The sequence below is a fragment of the Salmo salar genome, chromosome 16 (genome assembly GCF_965601325.2).
Source record: "Salmo salar chromosome 16, fSalSal1, whole genome shotgun sequence".
NCBI lineage: Eukaryota > Metazoa > Chordata > Actinopteri > Salmoniformes > Salmonidae > Salmo > Salmo salar.
This window is the reverse complement of record NC_138306.1, coordinates 10,876,222-10,899,079: the sequence shown is the minus strand read 5'-3', so window position 1 is coordinate 10,899,079 and position 22,858 is coordinate 10,876,222. Positions and strand designations below refer to the sequence as shown.

At 43.2% G+C, this 22,858-nt stretch overlaps 1 protein-coding gene across 1 annotated transcript in view; it reads right to left on the bottom strand.

The window, feature by feature from the left end:
* The window catches only part of LOC106573260 (protein LSM14 homolog), a 32,688-nt gene extending 21,616 nt beyond the window's left edge, over positions 1-11,072 (bottom strand). Inside the window, exon 1 of the mRNA XM_014148169.3 lies at positions 10,586-11,072. Coding sequence (XP_014003644.3) covers positions 10,586-10,913 — 328 coding nt within the window. The 5' untranslated portion in view covers positions 10,914-11,072. The remainder of the gene's footprint in view (positions 1-10,585) is intronic.
* Positions 11,073-22,858: the final 11,786 nt, after the last annotated feature.

The window sequence follows — 22,858 nt, the reverse complement described above, 5'->3', positions numbered from 1 at the left end:
TAAAAAGGACAACTTGTCATCCAACTAAATACCTAGGTATTTGTAGGATTACACTTTTTCAATGCCTAGGTCACCAGATCTGACAATGCTAACGTTCTCTGGCAGAGTTCTAGCTCTGGTAAAGGTCATGAATTTAGTTCCTGTACATTCAAAACCAGTTTGAGACCATAAAGGGAGGCCTGCAGTGAATGAAAAGCAGTCTGGAGCTCTTCAACAGCCTGAACCAGAGAAGGAGCACATGAATATATAACTATCATCTGCATATAGATGTAACTTTGCTGGTTGCATCCCATTTCATTAATAAAAATTGAAAACACATGAGCTAAAAATGGAACACATCTCTATTAATCTCAAGAAAGCTAGCCTTGTGATTGTCAGTATATAAATGACCGACAACTGCCAATATAAAGTAAACACTAGCATAAAGTGTCTTAATAGGGCGTTGGGCCACCATTAGCTACAGATTGTATGCCAGATAGTGTTTTTTAACCAAATATTTTTGGTGTCAACTACTGGGCGTTAAAGATAGGGCTCGAAATAAAAACATTTGTTAGCAGTGGTGCTCCCAACTTCAAAAAGTTAAGAGCACAACTTCTCTTCTGGTGCTCCTAGATTATTTGTATTGATTAAGATATAGCATATTGGGCCTATATGAATTCTAGATAGCTTTAAATCACATGTTGTGCACTAGAAACTAACTCTGTAAAGACATTTGTTTATTATAAAAAGCTAAAATTACAACCACAGGTTTTTGTATTAAGTCATTTGTGGAATATTTGGTTTGTACAAAAGCACTACCTATTGAGATGCATTAGTGTTATTTTATTGACCTGCAGCCTAATCTGATTTACCGTCAATCTAATTCATTCTAACAGCTGATCGGCAATTGCGATAGAGCTGTGACTATGACCACAATTGCTTCCAATTTCATTATCTAAACATGGCCATTAATAATTGAACAATAACAAGTGGGGGGGGGGGGGTCAACCGTTTATGATTTTTCAACGCCGATACCGATTATTGGAGGACCAAAAAAAAGACAATACCGATTAGGGCTAGGGGGCAGTATTGACACGGCCGGATAAAAAACGTACCCGATTTAATCTGGTTACTACTCCTGCCCAGTAACTAGAATATGCATATAATTATTGGCTTTGGATAGAAAACACCCTAAAGTTTCTAAAACTGTTTGAATGGTGTCTGTGAGTATAACAGAACTCATATGGCAGGCCAAAACCTGAGAAGATTCCATGCAGGAAGTGGCCTGTCTGAAAAGTTGTGTTTCATCTTGGCTCTTTTTATTGAAGACTGAGGATCTTTGCAATAACGTGACACTTCCTACGGCTCCCATAGGCTCTCAGAGCCCGGGAAAAAGCTGAACGATATCGAGGCAGGCTCTGGCTGAAACACTATCGCGTTTGGCAAGTGGCCGATCAGAGTACTATGGGCTTAGGCGCGTGCCCGAGTCGACCAAATTCTTTATTTTCTTTCGTCTGTTTACCTAAACGCAGATTCCCAGTCGGAATATTATCGCTTTTTTATGAGAAAATGGCATAAAAATAGATTTTAAACAGCGGTTGACATGCTTCGAAGTACGGTAATGGAATATTTAGATTTTTTTTTGTCACGAATTGCGCCATGCTCGCCACCCTTATTTACCCTTTAGGATAGTGTCTTGAACGCACGAACAAAACGCCGCTGTTTGGATATAACGATGGATTATTTTGGACCAAACCAACATTTGTTATTGAAGTAGAAGTCCTGGGAGTGCATTCTGACGAAGACAAAGGTAATAACATTTTTCTTATAGTAAATCTGACTTTGATGAGTGCTAAACTTGGTGGGTGTCTAAATAGCTAGCCCTGTGATGCCGGGCTATCTACTGAGAATATTGCAAAATGTGCTTTCACCGAAAAGCTATTTTAAAATCGGACATATCGAGTGCATAGAGGAGTTCTGTATCTATAATTCTTAAAATAATTATGCTTTTTGTGAACGTTTATCGTGAGTAATTTAGTAAATTCACCGGCAGTGTTCGGTGGGAATGCTAGTCACATGCTAGTCACATGCTAATGTAAAAAGCTGGTTTTTGATATAAATATGAACTTGATTGAACAAAACATGCATGTATTGTATAACATAATGTCCTACGGTTGTCATCTGATGAAGATCAAAGGTTAGTGCTACATTTAGCTGTGGTTTGGGTTTATGTAACATTATATGCTAGCTTGAAACATGGGTGTCTGATTATTTCTGGCTGGGTACTCTGCTGACATAATCTAATGTTTTGCTTTCGTTGTAAAGCCTTTTTGAAATCGGACAGTGTGGTTAGATTAACGAGAGTCTTGTCTTTAAAATGGTGTAAAATAGTCATATGTTTGAAAAATGGAAGTTTTCGGATTTTCGAGGAGTTTGTATTTCGCGCCACGCCCAATCATTGGATATTGGAGCGGTGTTCCACTAGCGGAACGTCTAAATGTAAGAGGTTTTAAGATTTATCTTATAAAAAACAATCAGTTTAATGCTAGCTAGCAACTTACCTTGGCTTCTTGCTGCCCTAGCGTAACAGGTAGTCAGCCTGCCACGCAGGCTCCTCGTGGAGTGCAATGTAATGTGGTTAGAGCGTTGGACTAGTAACCGGAAGGTTGCAAAAACAAAGGCCCGAGCTGACAAGGTAAAAATCTGTCGTTCTGCCCCTGACAAGGTAGTTAACCCACCGTTCCTAGGCCGTCATTGAAAATAAGAATGTGTTCTTAACTGACTTGCCTAGGTTTAAAAAGCCTAGGACTTTAGTTTGTAACCTCCCCACTAGCCATGATTGGCTGAGATAATGATTGTGTTGGGCATGCCGAGAGAGGAGTTTGGATTGGTCTGCCATATAAAAGGCTTTTGTATATTTGAGTTGGTCAGTCTGTTGGTAATCCTGTCAAAAGTGGCTTTTTTTCATGTAGCTGCATAAGTGTTGCTCTCCACTTTCTGGGGGATCAAGTTCTGAAAAATCTGTGGAATTAGAGTATGACAGCTAAAGAGATCCGGAAACGGGTATTTTCCCATTACGTCTTCCAACTAAAGGCATTTGTGGCATCGATCCGAGACAGGGAGATGTGTCCACCATGCATGATGATGTGTACAGGTAAGATGGTCTAGCTAGGTCTAGCTAGCTACATTCAGATATTACACGTTTCTAAATTTGACAGAAAGTTGTTTCACTTCAAGCTAAAGTGTACTGTTAGCTAGCTGGCTCCCTAGCTAATGTTAGGTGGCATGACGTAATGTGTGTGATCTTACATGTTTACCTAGGTAGCTAGCTACATGTTTTAAGCTAAAGTGTCCAACACTCGTTGAGTATGGCCATGTCCGTAAACGTCGGCAAAAAAGCATAATGAAATTGTTGCCAGCAGAGCTGGTTAGGCTGTTTTCATGTTATCCAGAGGTAAACAAATCGGCCAGAGCATCAAGTGTGCATTCTGAACGGGAGGAGATTTGTATTTATTATGGATCCCCATTAGCTGCTGCCAAAGCAGCAGCTATTCTTCCTGGGGTCCAGCAAAATTAAGGCAGTTTATACAATTTTAAAAACATTACATTCAGAGATTTCACAGCACACTGTGTGCCCTCAGGCCCCTACTCCACCACATATCTACAGTACTAAATCCATGTGCATGTATAGTACGTATGTTATCGTGTGTGTGTATGCATGTGTCTGTGCCAATGTTTGCGTTGCTTCACTGTCCCCACTGTTCCATCTGTTTTTTAAATCTAATTTTACTGCTTGCGACAGTTACTTGTTGTGGAATAGAGTTCCATGTAGTCATGGCTCTATGTAGTACTGTGGCCTGCCATAGTCTGTTCTGGACTGGGGACTGTGAAGAGACCTCGTGGCATGTCTTGTGGGGTATGCATTGGTGTCCGAGCTGTGTGCCAGTAGTTTAGACAGACAGGTCGGTGCATTCAACATGTCAATACCTCTCATAAATACCACTTTCAGCCAGGAGAGATTGACATGCATATTATTAATATTTGCTCTCTGTGTACATCCAAGGGCCAACTGTGCTGCCCTGTTCTGAGCCAATTGCAATTTTCCTAAGTCCTTTTTTGTGGCACATGACCACACGACTTAACAGCAGTCAAGGGGTGACAAAACAAGGGCCTGTAGGACCTGCCTTGTTGATAGTGTTAAGGCGGCAGAACGTCGCTTTATTATAGACAGACTTCTCCCCATCTTAGCTACTACTGCATCAATACGTTTTGACCATGACAGTTTACAATCTAGGGTTACTCCAAGCAGTTTAGTCATCTCAACTTGCACATTACAAGATTTAGTTGAGGTTTAGTGAGTGTTTTGTTAAATGACGTAAATGTTGTTCCAAATACAATGCTTTTAGTTTTAGAAATATTTAGGGCTAACTTATTGCCACCCACTCTGAAACTAACTGCAGTGCTTTGTTGAGTGTTGCAGTCATTTCAGTCGCTGACATGTATAGCGTTGAGTCATCCGCATACATAGACACTTTGGCTTTACTCAAAGTTAACGGCATGTCGTTAGTAAAGATTGAAAAAAGCAAGGGGCCTAAACAGCTACCCTGGGGAATTCCTGATTCTAACTGGATTATATTTGAGAGGCTTCCATTAAAGAACACCCTCTGTTCTGTTAGACAAGTAACTCTCTAGCCACATTATAGCAGGGGGTGTAATGCCCTAACACAAGTTTTTCCAGCAGCAGACTATGATCGATAATATCAAAAGCGCCACTGAAGTCTAACAGGACAGCCCCCACAATTTTATACATTTCTCTCAGCCAATCAGTCATTTGTGTAAGTGCTGTGCTTGTTGAGTGTCCTTCCCTATAAGCATGCTGAAATTCTGTTGTCAATTTGTTTACTGCTGGAAATGCAGTGTATGATACCATTTTGTAGCTCTCTACTTTTTACCAATGGAAAAAAAAAAAAAATCTAATTTTGCTACACAAGACCAAATCCAGGTGGTTAGTCACATGTCATTATGTTGTTATCTTTTCTATAAAGGGTTAAACTTATTTATCTTTATTGGTTAAAAAAAAGAGAAGTTTCATTGAATTATAACCTATCAGTGGCACTTACGTAGACATTTGTCAGATCATAAATCACCTCAGGCTTGATAACTGCAGATCACAAGCATGCACAGGGCAGACTACACAGATACAGACCTATGTCGTCACGGGGGGGTACCCATAGTTACTCAAGGAAGTAAACAAACAGCGTGACTGGTGAAAGTTTATGGATTTTTAAGACCTTAATTATGAATTTAATAAGTGTATTATGCCCTCTGATCACATGAAGTTATACTCCAGTTAGCAAAATGCATGATTGCAGTGCTTTAGCAACTTCTTAAGGATCAAATCCCGTTAATGGGATTGATTTTGACAACATCCGGTGAAAATGCAGAGCGCGAAATAAATAAAAAACATTTAACTTTTACACATTCACAAGAGCAATACACCAAATTAAAGCTTAACTTCTTGTTAATCTAGCCACCGTGTCAGATTTCAAAAAGGCTTTACGGCGAAAGCAAACCATGCGATTATCTGAGGACAGCACCCCATCAAACAAACACATGACAATCATATTTCAACCCGCCAGGCACGACACAAACCTCAGAAATAACGGTATAATTCATGCCTTACCTTTGAAGAACTTCTGTTGGCACTCCAATATGTCCCATAAACATCACAAATGGTCCTTTCGGTCTATTAATTCCATCGTTATATCTCCAAAATGTCCATTTATTTGGCGCTTTTGATTCAGAAAAACACCGGTTCCAACTCGCCCAGCATGACTACAAAATATCTAATAAGTTACCTGTAAACGCTGTCCAAACATTTCAAACAACTTTCCTGATCCAACTTTAGGTATTTTAAAATGTAAATAATCGATAACATTTAAGATCGATTGAACACAGTTTATCCCCGGATAAAAACAATGTGAAGCGCGTGACCTGGAGGGCGCATCAAAACAGTAGAGTCCACTCGGCTGGACCCTCGTTCTGAAAAGCCGTACTTCTTCATTTCTCTAAAGAAAAACATCAACCAATTTCTAAAGACTTGACATCTAGTGGAAGCTATAGGAAATGCAAGCATATTTCTATTAAAAAGGGCTTGCCATAGAAAACCAATGGAAATCAGATTGACCTCAAAAAAGAAATTCCCTGGATGGATTGTGCTCGGGGTGTCACCTGCCAAATCAGTTCTGTTATACACAGAGATTATTCAAATATTTTTATAAACTTCAGAGTGTTTTCTATCCAAATCTACCAATAATATGCATATCCTAGCTTCTGGGCCTGAGTAGCAGGCAGTTTACTTTGGGCACGCTTTTCATCCGGATGTGAAAATACCACCCCCTATCCCAGAGAGGTTAGAGAACGTAAGTACACCCAAAATATATCACATAAAGATTGTCCGCTAGCTTCTTTGCTAACAAACACACTTCGGAAGCAGTAAGAAGGGTAGTCTATCATGAGCGCGTAATGCAGTGATGCCGACTAGTCAGTCATTGATCATGTTATGGAGCGTCCGTAACGCTTAGAACAAATACTGACAAAGAGAGAAAGGAAACCAATTATACATCACCTAAGCCCTTGATGAAAGCTAACCTCTCTCGGGCAGGTGGGACGCTAGCGGCCCACCCACGGGACACACGATTCAACAGCCAGTGAAAAATCAGAGCGCCAAATTCATAACAACAAAATGTCATAATTCAAAGTTCTCAAACATATGACTATTTTACACCATTTTAAAGGTACACTTCTCCTTAATGTAACCACATTGTCTGATTTCAAAAAAGGCTTTACAGCGAAAGCATCAAGTTAGACTATGTTAGGACAGGTACAACACAAGAAAAACCACAGCCATTTTCCAAGCAGGAGAGGGGTCACAAATACCAGAAATTTAGCTAAAATTAAGCACTAACCGCTGTGACAGATTTCAGATCTTCATCAGATGACACTCCTAGGAGTCAATGTTAGACAATACATGCATGTTTTGTTCGATAAAGTTCATATTTATATCCAAAAACAGCATTTTACATTGGCGTGTGATGTTCAGAAAATATTTTGCCTCCAATACTGCCGGTGAATCAGCACAACAATTTACAAAAATACTCATCATAAACATTGATAAAATATGAAACTGTTATTCAAAGAATTATAGATAACCATCTCCTTTATGCAACCGCTGTGACAGATTTCAAAAAAGCTTCACGGGGAAAGCACACTTTGCAATAATCTGAGTACGGCGTTCAGAAACATACACTAGGCAATACACATACCCGCCATTTTGGAGTCATCTAAAATTATATATAGCATTATAAATATTCACTTACCTTTGATGATCTTCATCAGAAGGCACTTCCAGGAATCCCAGGTCCACAATTAATGTTGTTTTGTTCGATAAAGTCCATAATTTATGTCCAAATACCTCGTTGTTTGTGCATTCAGTAAGCTACGCCAAATGTAGGAAGAACGCCCAAAATTTCATGACGAAAAGCTTTAAAAAAAGTTCTATTTATGTTCGTTGAAATATGTCAAAGGTTGTATAGCATCAATCTTTAGGGCCTTTTTAACATAACTTCAATAATATTCCAACCGGACGATTCCAATGTCTTGAAAAACGTTTTGGAACACAGCTACCTCTCACGTCAATGCGCGCCAATGAACTCATGTCCTTTCCTGAGTCACCAACTTCCCGGCCTTCTTGTTCGCCCTCTGTTCACTGCAAAAGCCTGAAACATTTACATTTAAGTCATTTAGCAGACGCTCTTATCCAGAGCGACTTACAAATTGGTGCATTCACCTTATGATATCCAGTGGAACAACCACTTTACAATAGTGCATCTAAATCTTTTAAGGGAGGGGGGGGGGGGGACTAGGTTCTAAAGACTGTTGACATCTAGTGGAAGCCTTAGGAAGTGCAAAATGAACCCTAAGTCACTGTGTTGGATAGGCAATGACTTGAAAAGACTACAAGCACCAGATTTTCCACTTCCTGGTTAGATTTCTCAGGTTTTTGCCTGCCATATGAGTTCTGTTATACTCACAGACATCATTCAAACAATTTTAGAAACTTCAGAGTGTTTTCTATCCAAATCTACTAATAATATGCATATTCTAGTTCCTGGGCCCAAGTAGTAGTCCGTTTAATTTGGGTACGTTTTTCATCCGGCCGTGAAAATACTGCCCCCTACCCTAGAGAAGTTAACGTCGCACAGAAAGTTTGCACACAATCATACTTGAAACGCATCCATAATAACAACATTCCCTCAAATGTTAGATGTGACACTATCTGTCCAAATCAGTATTCCATCTTCACTAGAATTCTATACTAGCACTCAATGGGCAAAAATGCATTTGATATTGTTTCATTAACCTTCCGACTTGGTCAGAAACACAGGGGGACAGATGTGAGTACCAAAATAAGTTATGTAAGCCATTGCCAAAAGACATTAAATCTGGTAGATTGAAAATACTTATTTTTGAGACTTTGTAGTAACAATAACATTCAATTTGGCAAATATAAAAGGCCAAATGTAGTCTACATCAAAATACAGGTAAATATGAAAGTAGTTTAATTAGGATATAAGCCATTTAAATTATTTATTTTTCCATGCTCAGGTTGTTTTAGACTCGTTTTTCACTCTCAAAATGACAATTGTTCATAGAGAAACAACGAAATGTTATCCGAGTCCATGTCAATGGTTAAATCACATGAAACCTTTTTTTTTTAGGTCTGAAAGAAAGTGTATATTTGAGTGTAATGCCATCATTGTAAATACAAATGTTCTTAACTGACTTGCCTAGTTAAATAAAGTTTAAATAAAAAAATAAAATAAAAAAACACCCCTTGAATTGCAAGTGAGTAATGGCCTTTGGGTGTCATCTAGCAATGGTTCTGTACTGCTGCTGCTCATTTAATGGTTAAGTTCACAAATAGATACAACTGATATACACTTCTGCCAGGTAAGCCTACTTTGCAAGTAACATTTCAATGAGAAGGTTTTGGGGAAAATATTTCTGTCAACCCACAAGATGGTTAACACAACAACTGCCTACACGGAGTGATAGACAAAATGAGCGCACCACCACGACAGCCACTATATTGCTGGAAATTAATTGGCAGATGGTGTTAGGTTTGGCATTTTAAGACAATAGTGGCTAACCTGGGGTGGAATTATGTCAATATTGCATTGATTAGATAGTAGATGGGAGCTTGCAGTGTCAGATACTTTTGAGGTTTGTTTATGACTGCTTGAGATGGAACACATGGAAAAATTGCATATACTTGCGGAAATGTTTAGTGAGTTAGTCGTTGGTGGGCTGTGAAAGGGAGATACCGAGTCAGCTGTCCAACTGAATGTAGTCAACTGAAATGTGTCTTCCGCATTTAACCCAAACCCTCTGAATCAGAGCTACTGGTAGCTTGCGATTTACCTGTTGAGACCCCTTACATAGATTCTACAAGTGTCTGAAACTATTGGAGGGATGCAACACCCTTCTTCCACAAAACATTACATCATTTGGTGGAAAACTGTCACAGGTGCCGCTCCAGAATCTCCCATAATTGTTCAATTGGGTTGAGATCTGGTGATCTACCTTAACAAGTGACTGAGACACAAACACTGTAAACCCCTCTTTGAAATTCACTGACAGCTCTTATTTCATAGTAGCCAAAATAAATGGGAAACTGGCCATTTTTAGACTTGACTCCATGATGAGATGTTAATTGCGTGAATTACTCAGGAAAAACATTTTCCTTCAGAAGTTCTAGCTAAGAAAGCTAACGTTAGTTATCTAATTAATTTGCTAGTTATCACAGTAGACGTATGTTAATTATATTTCATGTAAGTAGACATGCACTCATAATTGACGTAGCGCATATAAAACACCCACAAGTTACTGGGGACGAGTCTCCGATTTAAAAATCATTCCTTCCTCGCCCAGCAAGTATATACTCGTCAGACGTCATCAGAAGTGTCCACTTAATTTGAGGGCTGAGGGGATAGGGTGTCCTAAGTGTTTGGACCGCTGGCTCTGTATCCATCATTTATTCAAGTGTTTCCTTTATTTTGGCAGTTAGTTAACTTAGCTACTCATTTACGGGCACCAGTTTTTTCCCCCCAATGCAGTGTTCAGCACAACAAATATTTGCTGGCTGGAAAATTGCCGAAATTCACCATCACTGACGTGGAGTTGCTTGTGAATGTTAGCGATGCAGTTGTCGCGCTACGTCACCGTTTCTTTACACAATATGGCAGGTTGACATGATACTCTCAGCTTGTACTTGAAATAAACATGTTTAACTAGCTAGAAAACAAGCTACATCACCAGGTTTAGCAAGACAACACTACTAGAAAACTAGCAAGTTGGCTGGCTGACTAGTCAATTCGCTAGCTTGCTAACTAGACACCTTTTTTCAGAACAGCATGGAAACAATTAGCCACAGTGTGATGAAATTGCGCTTGCTTACAGGCATCTCTGTAACGTTATGTAGTTAACGTTATTTGGTTGGTGCACAACAGTGCCGACCTTCTTTGCATGAGTTAACGTTACTTACCTTTTGCAAGTGCGACAGTCGAATTCTCAGTATCAATAGTGTAGAGAATCCCTTCGTAACGAATCTCGGCCTTCGAAATTAGGCTGATTTTGCTCCCGATATAAGGTGTTCCTCCACTCATGATGGCTACAAATCCAACTAGATCCCTCACTGAGCGTTTCTTTGAAGCATGTATGGCTATCCCTTTTTTGTGCTTCTGACGTGCTATTCTTCGATGAGGTTTAACTGCGGCTGGCATCCAATATGTTGCATTATCGCCACCTATTAGACTGGAGTACAACTCCCTTACACTTTGCTTGAAAAAACAAATAAACAAATATCTTACCATCTAACACTACACTCACAATTTAAAAAATAACACCACCCTACTCCACTATTTACATCTATTTAGTCCTACCTCGTACCAACAACCTGAAAGGATGCGACATCACCACTTAACACTCCGGAGTGGCTCAGTGGTATAAGGCACTCTACCTCAGTGCAAGAGGTGTCACTATAGTACATGGTTTGAATCCAGGCGTTATCACATCTGGCTGTGATTGGGAGTCCCATTGGGTGGTGCACAATTGGCCCAGCGTTGTCGGGGTTTGGTCAGAGTAGTCCATCATTGTAAATAAGAATTTGTTCTTAACTGACTTGCCTAGTTAAATAAAGGTAAAAAAATGAATTACTTTAAAATTAACACACTCTTTTGATGTCAAGTCTCGCTCACCCAAATGCCACCACAACCTCAATTTTCTGCGACTTACAGTCCATCCCTGCAGTACAGTTGATAACCATTGCTATACATGCTAAAAATCCAATCTTACTGAAACATATATCACTTGTTGGCCTATCGACGGACGCACTCCTCTCAGGATCCCTCCCCCTTGACCCATCTTCCCCTACTTTATTCACTGCATCAGCATATGACAACTTCTGCACTACTCTAACCCTGGAAATGTCTGATACCTAGCCCCATGGGCACCCCTACAATTAACACATACCACTACTTTCCCCAATGCTGCACATTCCTTTGTCTCATGCCTTCTGCACACTTCTCAGAGCTAGGAACCTCCCTCCTACATACTGCTGCCACATACCAATAAGCTTGACACCTGTAACAACGTAATGTATTCGGCACAAACGCTCCTACAGGATAACTTATATATCCTAACATCACTTTGTCGGGCAAAGACAAAATATCAAAACTCAAAAGAACATACAATGACTCCTCTGTTTTTCCATTCTCGACACCCTGTCTATGTCGCACCAAACGACGAGCATCACAAACACCGGGAATCTTCCCCTTCAGTTGGTCAACTTTTACATTTACTGCTACCCCAGTTATCACTCCTTTTCTTGAGACCAAAACAATCCACATTTCTGTGCCCCCCATTCATTTAACACAGAGTGCCTTCTCCCTCTGACAAGCAGAAACACAAACAATTATCACAAGACCGCTTCTGGTTTCCCTCACCAATTCCACAGCACCCAACTCAGTTTTCATCTACCCTGAAACCCCAAATGGATCAGCCAACAGGCAAGGGTCCACTTTTTCCAAAAACTTCACTCCTGCTGTCAGACAGAATCTTTATTCACTTCCATTTCTCCTCCTGTTTTCAGCTCACTCTCCTTACACTTTCTACCATCTCCCTTTATCTGCAATTTTTAACCGACTCAAGCTCACCCTCTTCCTCTTCCTCCCTCTCTTAGACAGCTACCTCTTCTGCTACCTCGTCTTCTTATTATTCTTTTTTGTTATAATGGCATTCGCAACAATTATATGTACATTCTGCCACCTACTGTACAGGTGGATAATAAGGATTAAACATACAAGGAAATTTCCATACAAACTATCGGTAATGAATGTTAATTAAATCAGCCTGCTTTTCTGTTTTAATCAGATCCCTACACAGCCTCAGAAGGATCCTGTGATGGTGGGACATTTCCTAGCGACAGTAGTACTTGCAGGGCTTCTGCCGTTCAGTCTTGGCTTCCCAAAAACTTCTCGGCTGCAGATATAATGCTTGTCAGCTTCCTGGACTTCTTGGACACTTGTGCAGTACAATTAATAACTGTGGCTCTAAATGCTTCAAAATCCACCTTTGTGTCACAACTGGTTGTGACCAAGAGTCCCATAGGGCGGCGCACAATTGGCCCAGCATCATCTGGGTTAGGGGAGGGTTTGTGGGGGGGGGGGGGGGGGGGGGGGGCTTTACTTGGTTCATAGCGCTCTAGCGACTCCTTGTTGCAGGCCGGACACCTGCAGGTTGACTTCGGTCATCAGTTGGCAGTTGAACAATGTTTCCTCCGACACATTAGTGCAGCTGACTTCCGGGTTAAGCGGGCGGGTGTTAAGAAGCAAGGTTTGGCGGGTCATGTTTCGGAGGATGCATGACTCGACCTTCGCCTCTCCCAAGCCTGTTGGGGAGTTGCAGCGACGAGACAAAATGGCAATTGTGGAGAAAAAGGGGGTAAAAATAAAAATGTGTATCCAGATCCCTTGATTGACGTATAACATTGGCAACTGATTGTGGTGCATCCACCACCTTATCTTTTTCAGAACTGTGGCCTCTTGCCCCTTCACCGCCTCCACATAGGAGATTTTATCCTGCCTATTTGGCCCTATCCGGGGGTATCATCGGATGGGGCCACAGTGTCTTCTGATCCCTGCTGTCTCAGCCTCCAGTATTTATGCTGCAGTAGTTTATGTGTCGGGGGGCTAGGGTCAGTCTGTTACATCTGGAGTATTTCTCTTGTCTTATCCGGTGTCCTGTGTGAATTTAAATATGCTCTCTCTAATTCTCTCTTTCTCTCTTTCTTTCTTTCTCTCGGAGGACCTGAGCCCTAGGACCATGCCTCAGGACTACCTGGCATGATGACTCCTTGCTGTCCCCAGTCCACCTGGCCGTGCTGCTGCTCCAGTTTCAACTGTTCTGCCTGCGGCTATGGAACCCTGACCTGTTCACTGGACGTGCTTGTTGCACCCTCGACAACTACTATGATTATTATTATTTGACCATGCTGGTCATTCATGAACATTTTAACATCTTGACCATGTTCTGTTATAATATCCACCCGGCACAGCCAGAAGAGGACTGGCCACCCCTCATAGCCTGGTTCCTCGAGGTTTCTTCCTAGGTTTTTGGCCTTTCTAGGGAGTTTTTCCTAGGGAGTTTTTCCTAGCCACCGTGCTTCTTTCACATGCATTGCTTGCTGTTTGGGGTTTTAGGCTGGGTTTCTGTACAGCACTTTGAGATATCAGCTGATGTACGAAGGGCTATATAAATACATTTGATTTGATTTGATTTAGTTCATATGCCTTGCCACCGTGAATTACAGTGCATTTTGAAAGTATGCAGACCAAATTTTGTTACGTTACAGCCTTATTCTAAAATGGAATAAATGTTTTTTTTCCCCTCATCAATCTACACACAATACCCTCTAATGCCAAAGAAAAATCAGGTTTGTAGAAATGTTTGCTAATTTATAAAAAATATTATAATAATTAAATATCACAGTTACTCAGTAATTTGTTGTCACAGTTACTCAGTAATTTGTTGTAGCACCTTTGGCAACGATTACAGCAACGAGTCTTCTTGGGTATGATGCAACAAGCTTGGCACACATGTATTTGGGGAGTTTCTCCCATTCTTCTCTGCAGATCTTCTCAAACTTTGTCAGGTTGGATGGGGAGCATTGCTGCACAGCTATTTCCAGGTATCTTGAGAGATGTTCAATCGGGTTTAAGTCCAGGCTCTGGCTGGGCCACTCAAGGATATTCGGAGACTTGTCCTGAAGCTACTCCTGCATTGTCTTGGCTGTGTGCTTAGGGTCGTTGTCCTGTTAGAAGGTGAACCTTTGCCCCAGTCTGAGCGCTCTGGAGCAAGTTTTGGTCAAGGATCTCCCTGTACTTTGCTCTGTTCATCTTTGCCTGAATCCTGGCTAGTCTCCCAGTCCCTACCGCAGAAAAACATCTCCACAGCATGATGCTGCAACCACCATGATTCACCGTAGGGATGGTGCCAGGTTTCCTCCAGACGTGACGCTTGGCATTCAGGCCAAAGAGTTCAATCTTGGTTTCTTCAGACCAGAGAATCTTGTTTTTGGCAAACTCCAAGCGGGCTGTCATGTACGTTTTACTGAGGAATGGCTTCCGTCTGGCCACTCTACCATAAAGGCCTGATTAGTGGAATGCTGCAGAGATGGTTGTCCTTCTGGAAGGTTCTCCCATCTCCACAGAGGAACTCTGGAGCTCTGTCAGAGCGACCATCGGGTTCTTGGTCACCTCCCTGACCAAGTCCCTTCTCCCCAATTGCTCAGTTTGGCCAGGCGGCCAGCACTAGGAAGAGTCTTGGTGGTTCCAAACTTCTTCCATTTAAGAATGATGGAGGCCACTTGGTCTTGGAGACCTTCAATGCTGCAGACATTTTTTGGTACCCTTTCCCTGATCTGTACCTCGACACAATCCTGTCTCGGCACTCCATGGACAATTCCTTCAACCTCATGGCTTGGTTTTTGCTCTGACATGGCATTGTCACCTGGGAGACCTTATATAGACAGGTGTGTGCCTTTCCAAATCATGTCCAATCAATTGAATTTACCACAGGGGGACTCCAATCAAGTAGTAGAATCATCTCAAGGATGATCAATGGAAAGACGATGCACCGGAGCTCAATTTCGAGTCTCATAGTAAAGGGTCTGAACACTTATGTAAATAAGGTATTTCTAAAAACCTGTTTTCACTTTGTTCTTGTTGGGTATTGTGTGTAGATTGCTGAGGATTAAACATTTTTAAATCCATTTTAGAATAAAGCTGTAACATAACAAAATGTACAAAAAGTAATGTGGTCTGAACAGTTTCCTAAGGCACTGTATGTATTTTGTTAATAAATGAAATATATTCCACATGAGAAATTTGACATTACAGTATTCAGACCTAGCCTAAAAACGTCAATGGAAAAGGTGAACCGTCTGTTTTACTTTTAAACTGTGTTTAGGATTGGATGGCATAAAACTAAATACTTAGCTTATCTATTTTGTTACATTCTAAAAAGAAAAGGTTCCTGAAGGATCCTTCAGGATATTATAAGGTAAAGAAATGAACCTTGAGGTTCATTTAAGCAATAAGACCCAAGGGGGTGTGGTATATGGCCAATATACCACGGCCTAGGGCTGTTTTTTGCGTTGTGCCTGGACACAGCCCTTTCTATATTGGCCATATATCACAAACCCCTGAGGTGCCTTATTGCTATTATAAACTGTTTACCAACGTAATTAGAGCAGTAAAAATAAGTGTTTTGTCATACCAATTGTATGGCAATCAGCCAATCAGCATACAGGGCTCAGCAATCAGCATTCAGTGCTCGAACCACCCAATTTATAATTAAGAACCTATACTCTGCCATCAGTTCATTTTTTAACCTTTGTAGACTAAAGGGGTGCTTTGAAGAAACATTTTCAAAATAGGGGTTTGTTTTGGAACCAGCAGTGCGCTCATGACTAAAGGGCACTCGTGCGAATAATTCAAATTGAGAAAGTTAGTCAAAAAGACAACTAGAAGTGGGAAGCTAAGGTAACTCGGCCAATAAGACTTGGCCAATAAGAGATGACTTGCAATGGATCGACATGAAAGGTAAGTGAACCTTAGCTATTCGCTAACTAAGATAATAATTCATCAAACTACTATCAAATAACATGATGTAATTTCTAAGGAATTTTTTGTTATCTTAGTTTTTCATCAGCTAGCCAAGCTACATAGCCTGTAATGCTAGCTGGTAATTGTTGTATAAGTGTTGTGTGGCAGACCAGGGGGTTTGGTCAAGACGTTTACCCAGATCAGAAGCGGACAGAGTTGGATTAGCTCGGTTTCAAGGGTGTTTATTTAAATAACAAACAACAAGAAAGTATAGGTCTCCTCCAGGATACCGTCTTCTGGGCTCCGGGGTCTTGCTGTATCCTGGGGGAACCAAACTGAGCTCCCTCCGTTATCCCTGGGACTGAGCAAGACTATAGAGGAGTAATCTCTCTTTCCTCAGTCCCCTCTCCCGTGTGCTTTATGGGACTCGTCCAGCTGGTGACCAATCAGCCCCAATTAGTCCTGGCAGAAGAGCCCATCAAGACCTGGCATGTTCCTCGCCTCGTGATGTAGACCCCGTTTGGCACCAGGCCTTGACGAGTCTCCTCCTTAGCTCTGTCGGGGAGGGGGCTGTCGCCAGTGCGACGTATGTCTCCCTTCTCGATAGGGCATCCCATGCTTCGCCCCTGAACTGTACACAACAGAAAAAGAGAAGCGTTGAAGGGACAAGAACCACCTGGTGACCCAATCGTTTGTGTCCCTTCCCCTGGCCATCCAGACCAGGGGAGCCTGGTCTGTGACCATGGTGAAGTGGGTACCCAACAGGTAATACTTGAGAGTGTCTAGCGCCCACTTCACCACTAGGCACTCTTTCTTGATAATAGAGTACTTTTTCTCTCTGGGTATCAGCTTTCGGCTTATTTACATGATGGGGTGCTCTTCCCCATTGTGTGCCTGGGACAGGACGGCCCCTAGTTCCGTGTTGCATGCGTCCGTCTGGACCAACATTGGCACCCAGAAATCGGGCAATACAAGAATCATATGGGAGCACAGTGCTTCCTTCAGGCGCCTGAACGCTGCTTTGGTCTCGCCCATCCATTTCACTGTTTTCGAGAGGTGGGCCCTGGTTAGATCGCTAAGGGGGAGGCTATAGCCGCAAAGTTGGGGATAAAGCGGTAGTATCCTGCCAGTCCCAGGAAGGACTTGAATGTGTCTTGATGCGTGGAACGGGCCAGTCACGTACCGCGTGGATCTTCCTCTCCTGGGGCTTGACGTTCCCCGTCCGATCAAATACCCCAGGTACTCCACCTCCTCGAACACTAGTTTGCATTTCTTGGGCTTCGCTGTCAACCCAGCTTGCCTGAGTGCATCCAGCCCTACCTGGAGGCGCGTCAGGTGCTCTTCTCAACCTTGACTGTGGATGATGATATTATCCAAATAGGCCGCTGCGTACTGTTGGTGGGGTCAAAGTACTTTGTCCTTCAGGCGCTGGAACGTGGATGGGGCTCCGTGGAGACCGAAGGGGAGCACCCGGTACTGATATAATCCGTCCAGTGTCGAAAATGCCATCTTCTCCCGGGAGGAGGCTGCCAACGGTACCTGCCAATATCCTTTGTTCAGGTCGAGGGTGCTGATGTACCAAGCAATTCCCAACCGGTCCATGAGCTCGTCCACCCTCGGCATGGGGTAGGCGTTGAACAAGCTGATGGGGCTGCACCATGTGCTGTGGGACTCTTTGATGACCCCCATCCTCAGCATAGCCTCTACTTCCTGCTTCACGGCCTTTCTTCGGGCCTCGGGAATCCGATATGGTCTCTTTCGTACCGTTTCCCTGGCCCAGGTGCGGACGTGGTGTTCAATGAGGGTCATGCGGCCCGGCTTCTCCGAGAACACCGCCATGTTTTTCCGATCTACGAGCTCCCGGAGTGCTTGCTTCTGGGCCAGGTCGAGGTCTTCATTGCTCGGGACCACCACTGGTACCGTTGGAGTCCTCGATCCCGACCATAACATGCCCAAGGCTGTCCCCTCGTGCCACTTCTTCAATAGGTTCACGTCGTAAATCTGTTGGGGTTTCCGTCTCCCCGACTGCTGCACGCGGTAATTGATGGGTCCCAGCTTCTCTATCACCTCATATGGCCCGTGCCATGTTTCCAGGTACTTACTTTCTGCGGTGGGGATTAAGACCAACACCTTGTCTCCCACCTGGAATTATCGGGGCTGGGTTCCCCGATTGTAGACCTGGGCATGGGCACATTGGGCCTTCTCCATATGTTTCCTTACCACTGGCCATATGGCTGTCATCCGCTCCCTCATATTCTCCACGTGTTCTAGCATGCTGCGTAAGGTGGCCAGTTGGGCTTCCCACACCTCCTTGGCGACGTCCAATAGGCCGCGTGGCCTCCTCCCGTAGAGGAGTTAGAAAGGGGAAAACCCGGTGGATGACCGGGGTACTTCTCGGATCGAGAACATTAGGTGGGGTAGTAGCTGGTCGCAGTTCTTCCCATCCTGATCGATGACCTTCAGCAGCATTTGTTTGTGCATTTTATTGAACCGCTCGACGAGCCCATCCATCTGCTTGATCTGCAGGAGAGCACACAAATCTTTCATTTTATTGGGACATAAACTCAGTACCTTGGTCTGTCAGGATCTCGTTTGTGATGCCCACCTGGCTAAGGAGGTGGAACATCCCCTGGGCGATTCCCTTGGATAACGCCGCCCGTACCAGGATGTACCGGTGTCCTTGTGCTGTCTTTACCAGGAGTCCCACTATGTCCATAGCAATGCGTTCAAAGGGCACCCCGATGATTGGTAGGGGGACCAGCGGGTTTCGGAAGTGTGCTTTTGGGGCAGTGATTTGACACTCCGGGCAGTTGCGACAATAGTCTTCCATGGCCCTCCTCATCCCGGGCAAGTTGAACCGGGTGGCAATCCGTTCCAGGGTCTTTTCCATTCCCAGGTGCGCCCCCAACAGGTGAGTGTGGGCCAGCTAAAGAACAGTTCCCACGTACTGTCGGAGCAGCAACAGTACTTCTCGAAGTTCCCCCTGTTGGCACGACACCTGATACAAAAGGTTATTCTTGATTTGGAAATGGGGGTATCGCCAGTCACTCACCCCCAGAAGTAGCTGTCCATCCACCGCTATCACTTGGGCTGTGTGGGCTTTCAAGTTTGGATCCTCCCACTGGGCAGTACCAAATTGTCCCCTCAGTTGGTCCCCAGCGGGTGTCTCAGCTGGTCCCTCGAAATCGATGAGGTGGGGGAGGATGGACTCCTCCTCCAGTTGTTCACCAGAGAGGTCGGGTTCCAGCGCTCCCTCCGACTCCGAACCCGTAGATATGGGTTTTTACACCACTTGCTACCTGGCCACGTAGGCGATGGGTCGTCCTCGCTCTCGTCTTTGGCCAGCTCGTAACTTTTTCCTCAGCTCATGCCTCCACAGTGCCACGAAAAGTGGACAATCTCGTCCCACAAGGAAGGGTACCGGTAACTCCAGTACGGCACCCACCATCATCTGGCAACTCACGATATTGGCCTGTACGGTTGGATACCGCATTGTGTCACCGTAGACACAGGAAACGGACGTCTCCCTATCCCATTCAGTCCACTGGTCCAGCAGGCTCGTGGCTACGAGCATAACCACATTCCCCGAGTCTAATAGAGCTTCTGTGTCGTGTCTGTCGACCTTCACCGGGACCATGGGTGCTGTTGGTTCCTCCAGCGTTCGTTCCTGAACCGCCTGTTGTGCTTGTTGGGCCCGGACAAACTGAGCTATCAACTCATCCATGCTGATGCTGCATAAACGTCAACCCTGATCTGACCATGTTATCAGAATGTCCGCTTTCTCCACCACTTGTGGCAGACCAGGGGTATTGGTCAAGATGTTTTCACAGATCAGACACGGACCGAGTTAGATTAGCTTGGTTTCAAGGGTGTTTATTTAAATAACAAACAAAATGAAAAGTATAGGTCTCCTCCAGGAGACCTCCTCCACGATACCGTCTTCTGGGCTCCGGGGTCTTGCTGTATCCTGGGGGAACCAAACTGAGCTCCATCCATTATCCCTGGGATTGAGCATGACTATACGGGAGTAACCTCCATTCCCCCAGTCCCCTCTCCCGTGTGCTGCCCTTCTGGCAGCTTTATGGGACTCATCCAGCTGGAGAGCAATCAATCCCTTGATTACTCACCAAGCACAATCAGCCCCAATTAGTCCTGACAGGAGAGCCCGTCAAGATCTGGCACGTCCAGCAGAGGAAGCCATTGCCTCGTGATGTAGACTCCATCTGTCACCAGGCCTCGACGAGTCTCCCCTGGTGGCTGACCTGCTGTACGCCACAGTTGGTACGTTTTAGCTAATGTAAGCTAGCTAGTTAAAGTTATTGTAATGTTAGCTTACTTTAGCAAGCTAGATTCAGTATTGAGAAATTGTAGTCATTTAAACTCATGATACACTCTCACCACACACATACATGAGGTTATGTTAAACAGATCAGATTAGTTTGATGCAATTGATATTGAATACTCATGTTGTATTTAGTGTCTAATTGCCATGGAAGAAGAACTTAATGCCCCATTTGGAGCATCATATTATGAGTCAACACTTAAATGTTGGACTGCGGAATCCCATAATGTACCATACGAAGAAATATGGCGTCAGATAAAGCTCTGCTTTGTTATGGACAACCATAAATAAAGATTAGGAGGACAGGTGGTTGTCTAGAAAGAGTGGTATAGGTTATGTTTTAGCCTCAACACTATTACATTTAACTTTTGCTTTTAGTGTCAACTTGAATTTGAGTGTGGCTGTGGAATTTGACACATGCACCGAATAAAACAGGTGTAGACCTTACCGTGAAATGCTTACTTACAAGCCTTTAACCAACTATGCAGTTCAAGAAATAGAGATAAGAAAATATTTACCAAATAAACTAAAGTAAAAATAAAAAGTAACAATAAAATAACAATAACGAGGCTACAGTGTCTTGCAAACACATTCATTCCCCTTGGCGTTTTTCCTATTTTGTTGCATTACAACCTGTAATTGAAATTGATTTTTATTTGGATTTCCTGTAATGGACATACACAAAATAGTCCAAATTGGTGAAGTGAAAACAATAACTTATTTTAAAAAATACGGAAAAGTGGTGCGTGCATATGTATTCACCCCCTTGGCTATGAAGCCCCTAAATAAGATCTGTTGCAACCAATTACCTTCAGAAGTCACATAATTAGTTAAATAAAGTCCACCTGTGTGCAATCTAAGTGTCACATGATCTCAGTATATATACAGCTGTTCTGAAAGGCCCAGAGTCTGCAACACCACCAAGCAAGCGGCACCATGAAGACCAAGGAGCTCTCCAAACAGGTCAGGGACAAAGTTGTGGAGAAGTACATATCAGGGTTGGGCTATAAAAAATATCAGAAACTTTGAACATCCCACGGAGCACCATTAAATCCATTATTAAAAAATGTAAAGAATATGGCTCCACAACAAACCTGCCAAACCCACCAAAACTCATGGACCAGGCAAGGAGGGCATTAATCAGAGAGGCAAAGCTCCACGGCCGAGATTGGAGTACCTGTCCATAGGACCACTTTAAGCCGGACTGTCACACCCTGATCTGTTTCACCTGTCCTTATGCTTGTCTCCAGCCCCTCCAGGTGTCACCCATTTTCCCCATTATCCCCTGGGTATTTAAACTGGTGTTTTCTGTCTGTCTGTGCCAGTTCGTCTTGTATGTTCCAAGTCAACCAGCGTGTTTTTCCCCTGCTCCTGCCTTTTCTATTCTCTTTTGATAGTCCTCCCGGTTTTATCCCTTCCCTGTTTTCTGGACTCTGTACCTGCCTGCCCTGACCTTGAGTCTGCCTGCCACACTGTACCTCCTGGACTCTGAACTGGTTTTGACCTTTTGCCTGTCCACGACCATTCTCTTGCCTACCCCTTTTGGATTATTAATAAATATCAAAGACTCAAACCATCTGCCTCTTGTGTCTGCATCTGGGTCTCGCCTTGTGCCCTTATACGTACACTCCGCAGAGCTGGACTTTACGGAAGAGTGGCCAGAAAAAAAGACATAGCTTAAAGAAAAAATAAGCCAACATGTTTGGTGTTTGAGGCATGTGGGAGACTCCTCAAACATATGGAAGAAGGTACTCTGGTCAGATGAGACAAAAATGTAGCTTTTTTGGCCATCAAGGAAAAAGCTATGTCTGGCACAAACCCAACACCTCTCATCATCACAGTGAAGCATGGGGGTGGCAGCATCATTATTTTTTTTAATTATTCAACTAGGCAAGTCAGTTAAGAACAAATTCTTATTTTCAATGACAGCATAGAAACAGTAGGTTAACTGCCTTGTTCAGGGGCAGAACAACAAATTTTTACCTTGTGAGCACTGGGATTTGATCTTATAACCTTTCAGTTACTAGTCCAACACACTAACCACTAGCCTACCTGTTGTGGGGATGTTTTTCTTTGGCAGGGACTGGGAAACTGGTCAAAATTGAAGGAATGATGGATGGCTCTAAATACAGGGAAATTCTTGAGTGAAACCTGTTTCAGTCTTCCAGAGATTTGAGACTGGGACGGAGGTTCACCTTCCAGCAGGACAATGACCCTAAGCATACTGCTAAAGCAACACTTGAGTGGTTTAAGAGGAAACATTTAAATGTCTTGGAATGGCCTAGTCAAAGCCCAGACCTCAATCCAATTG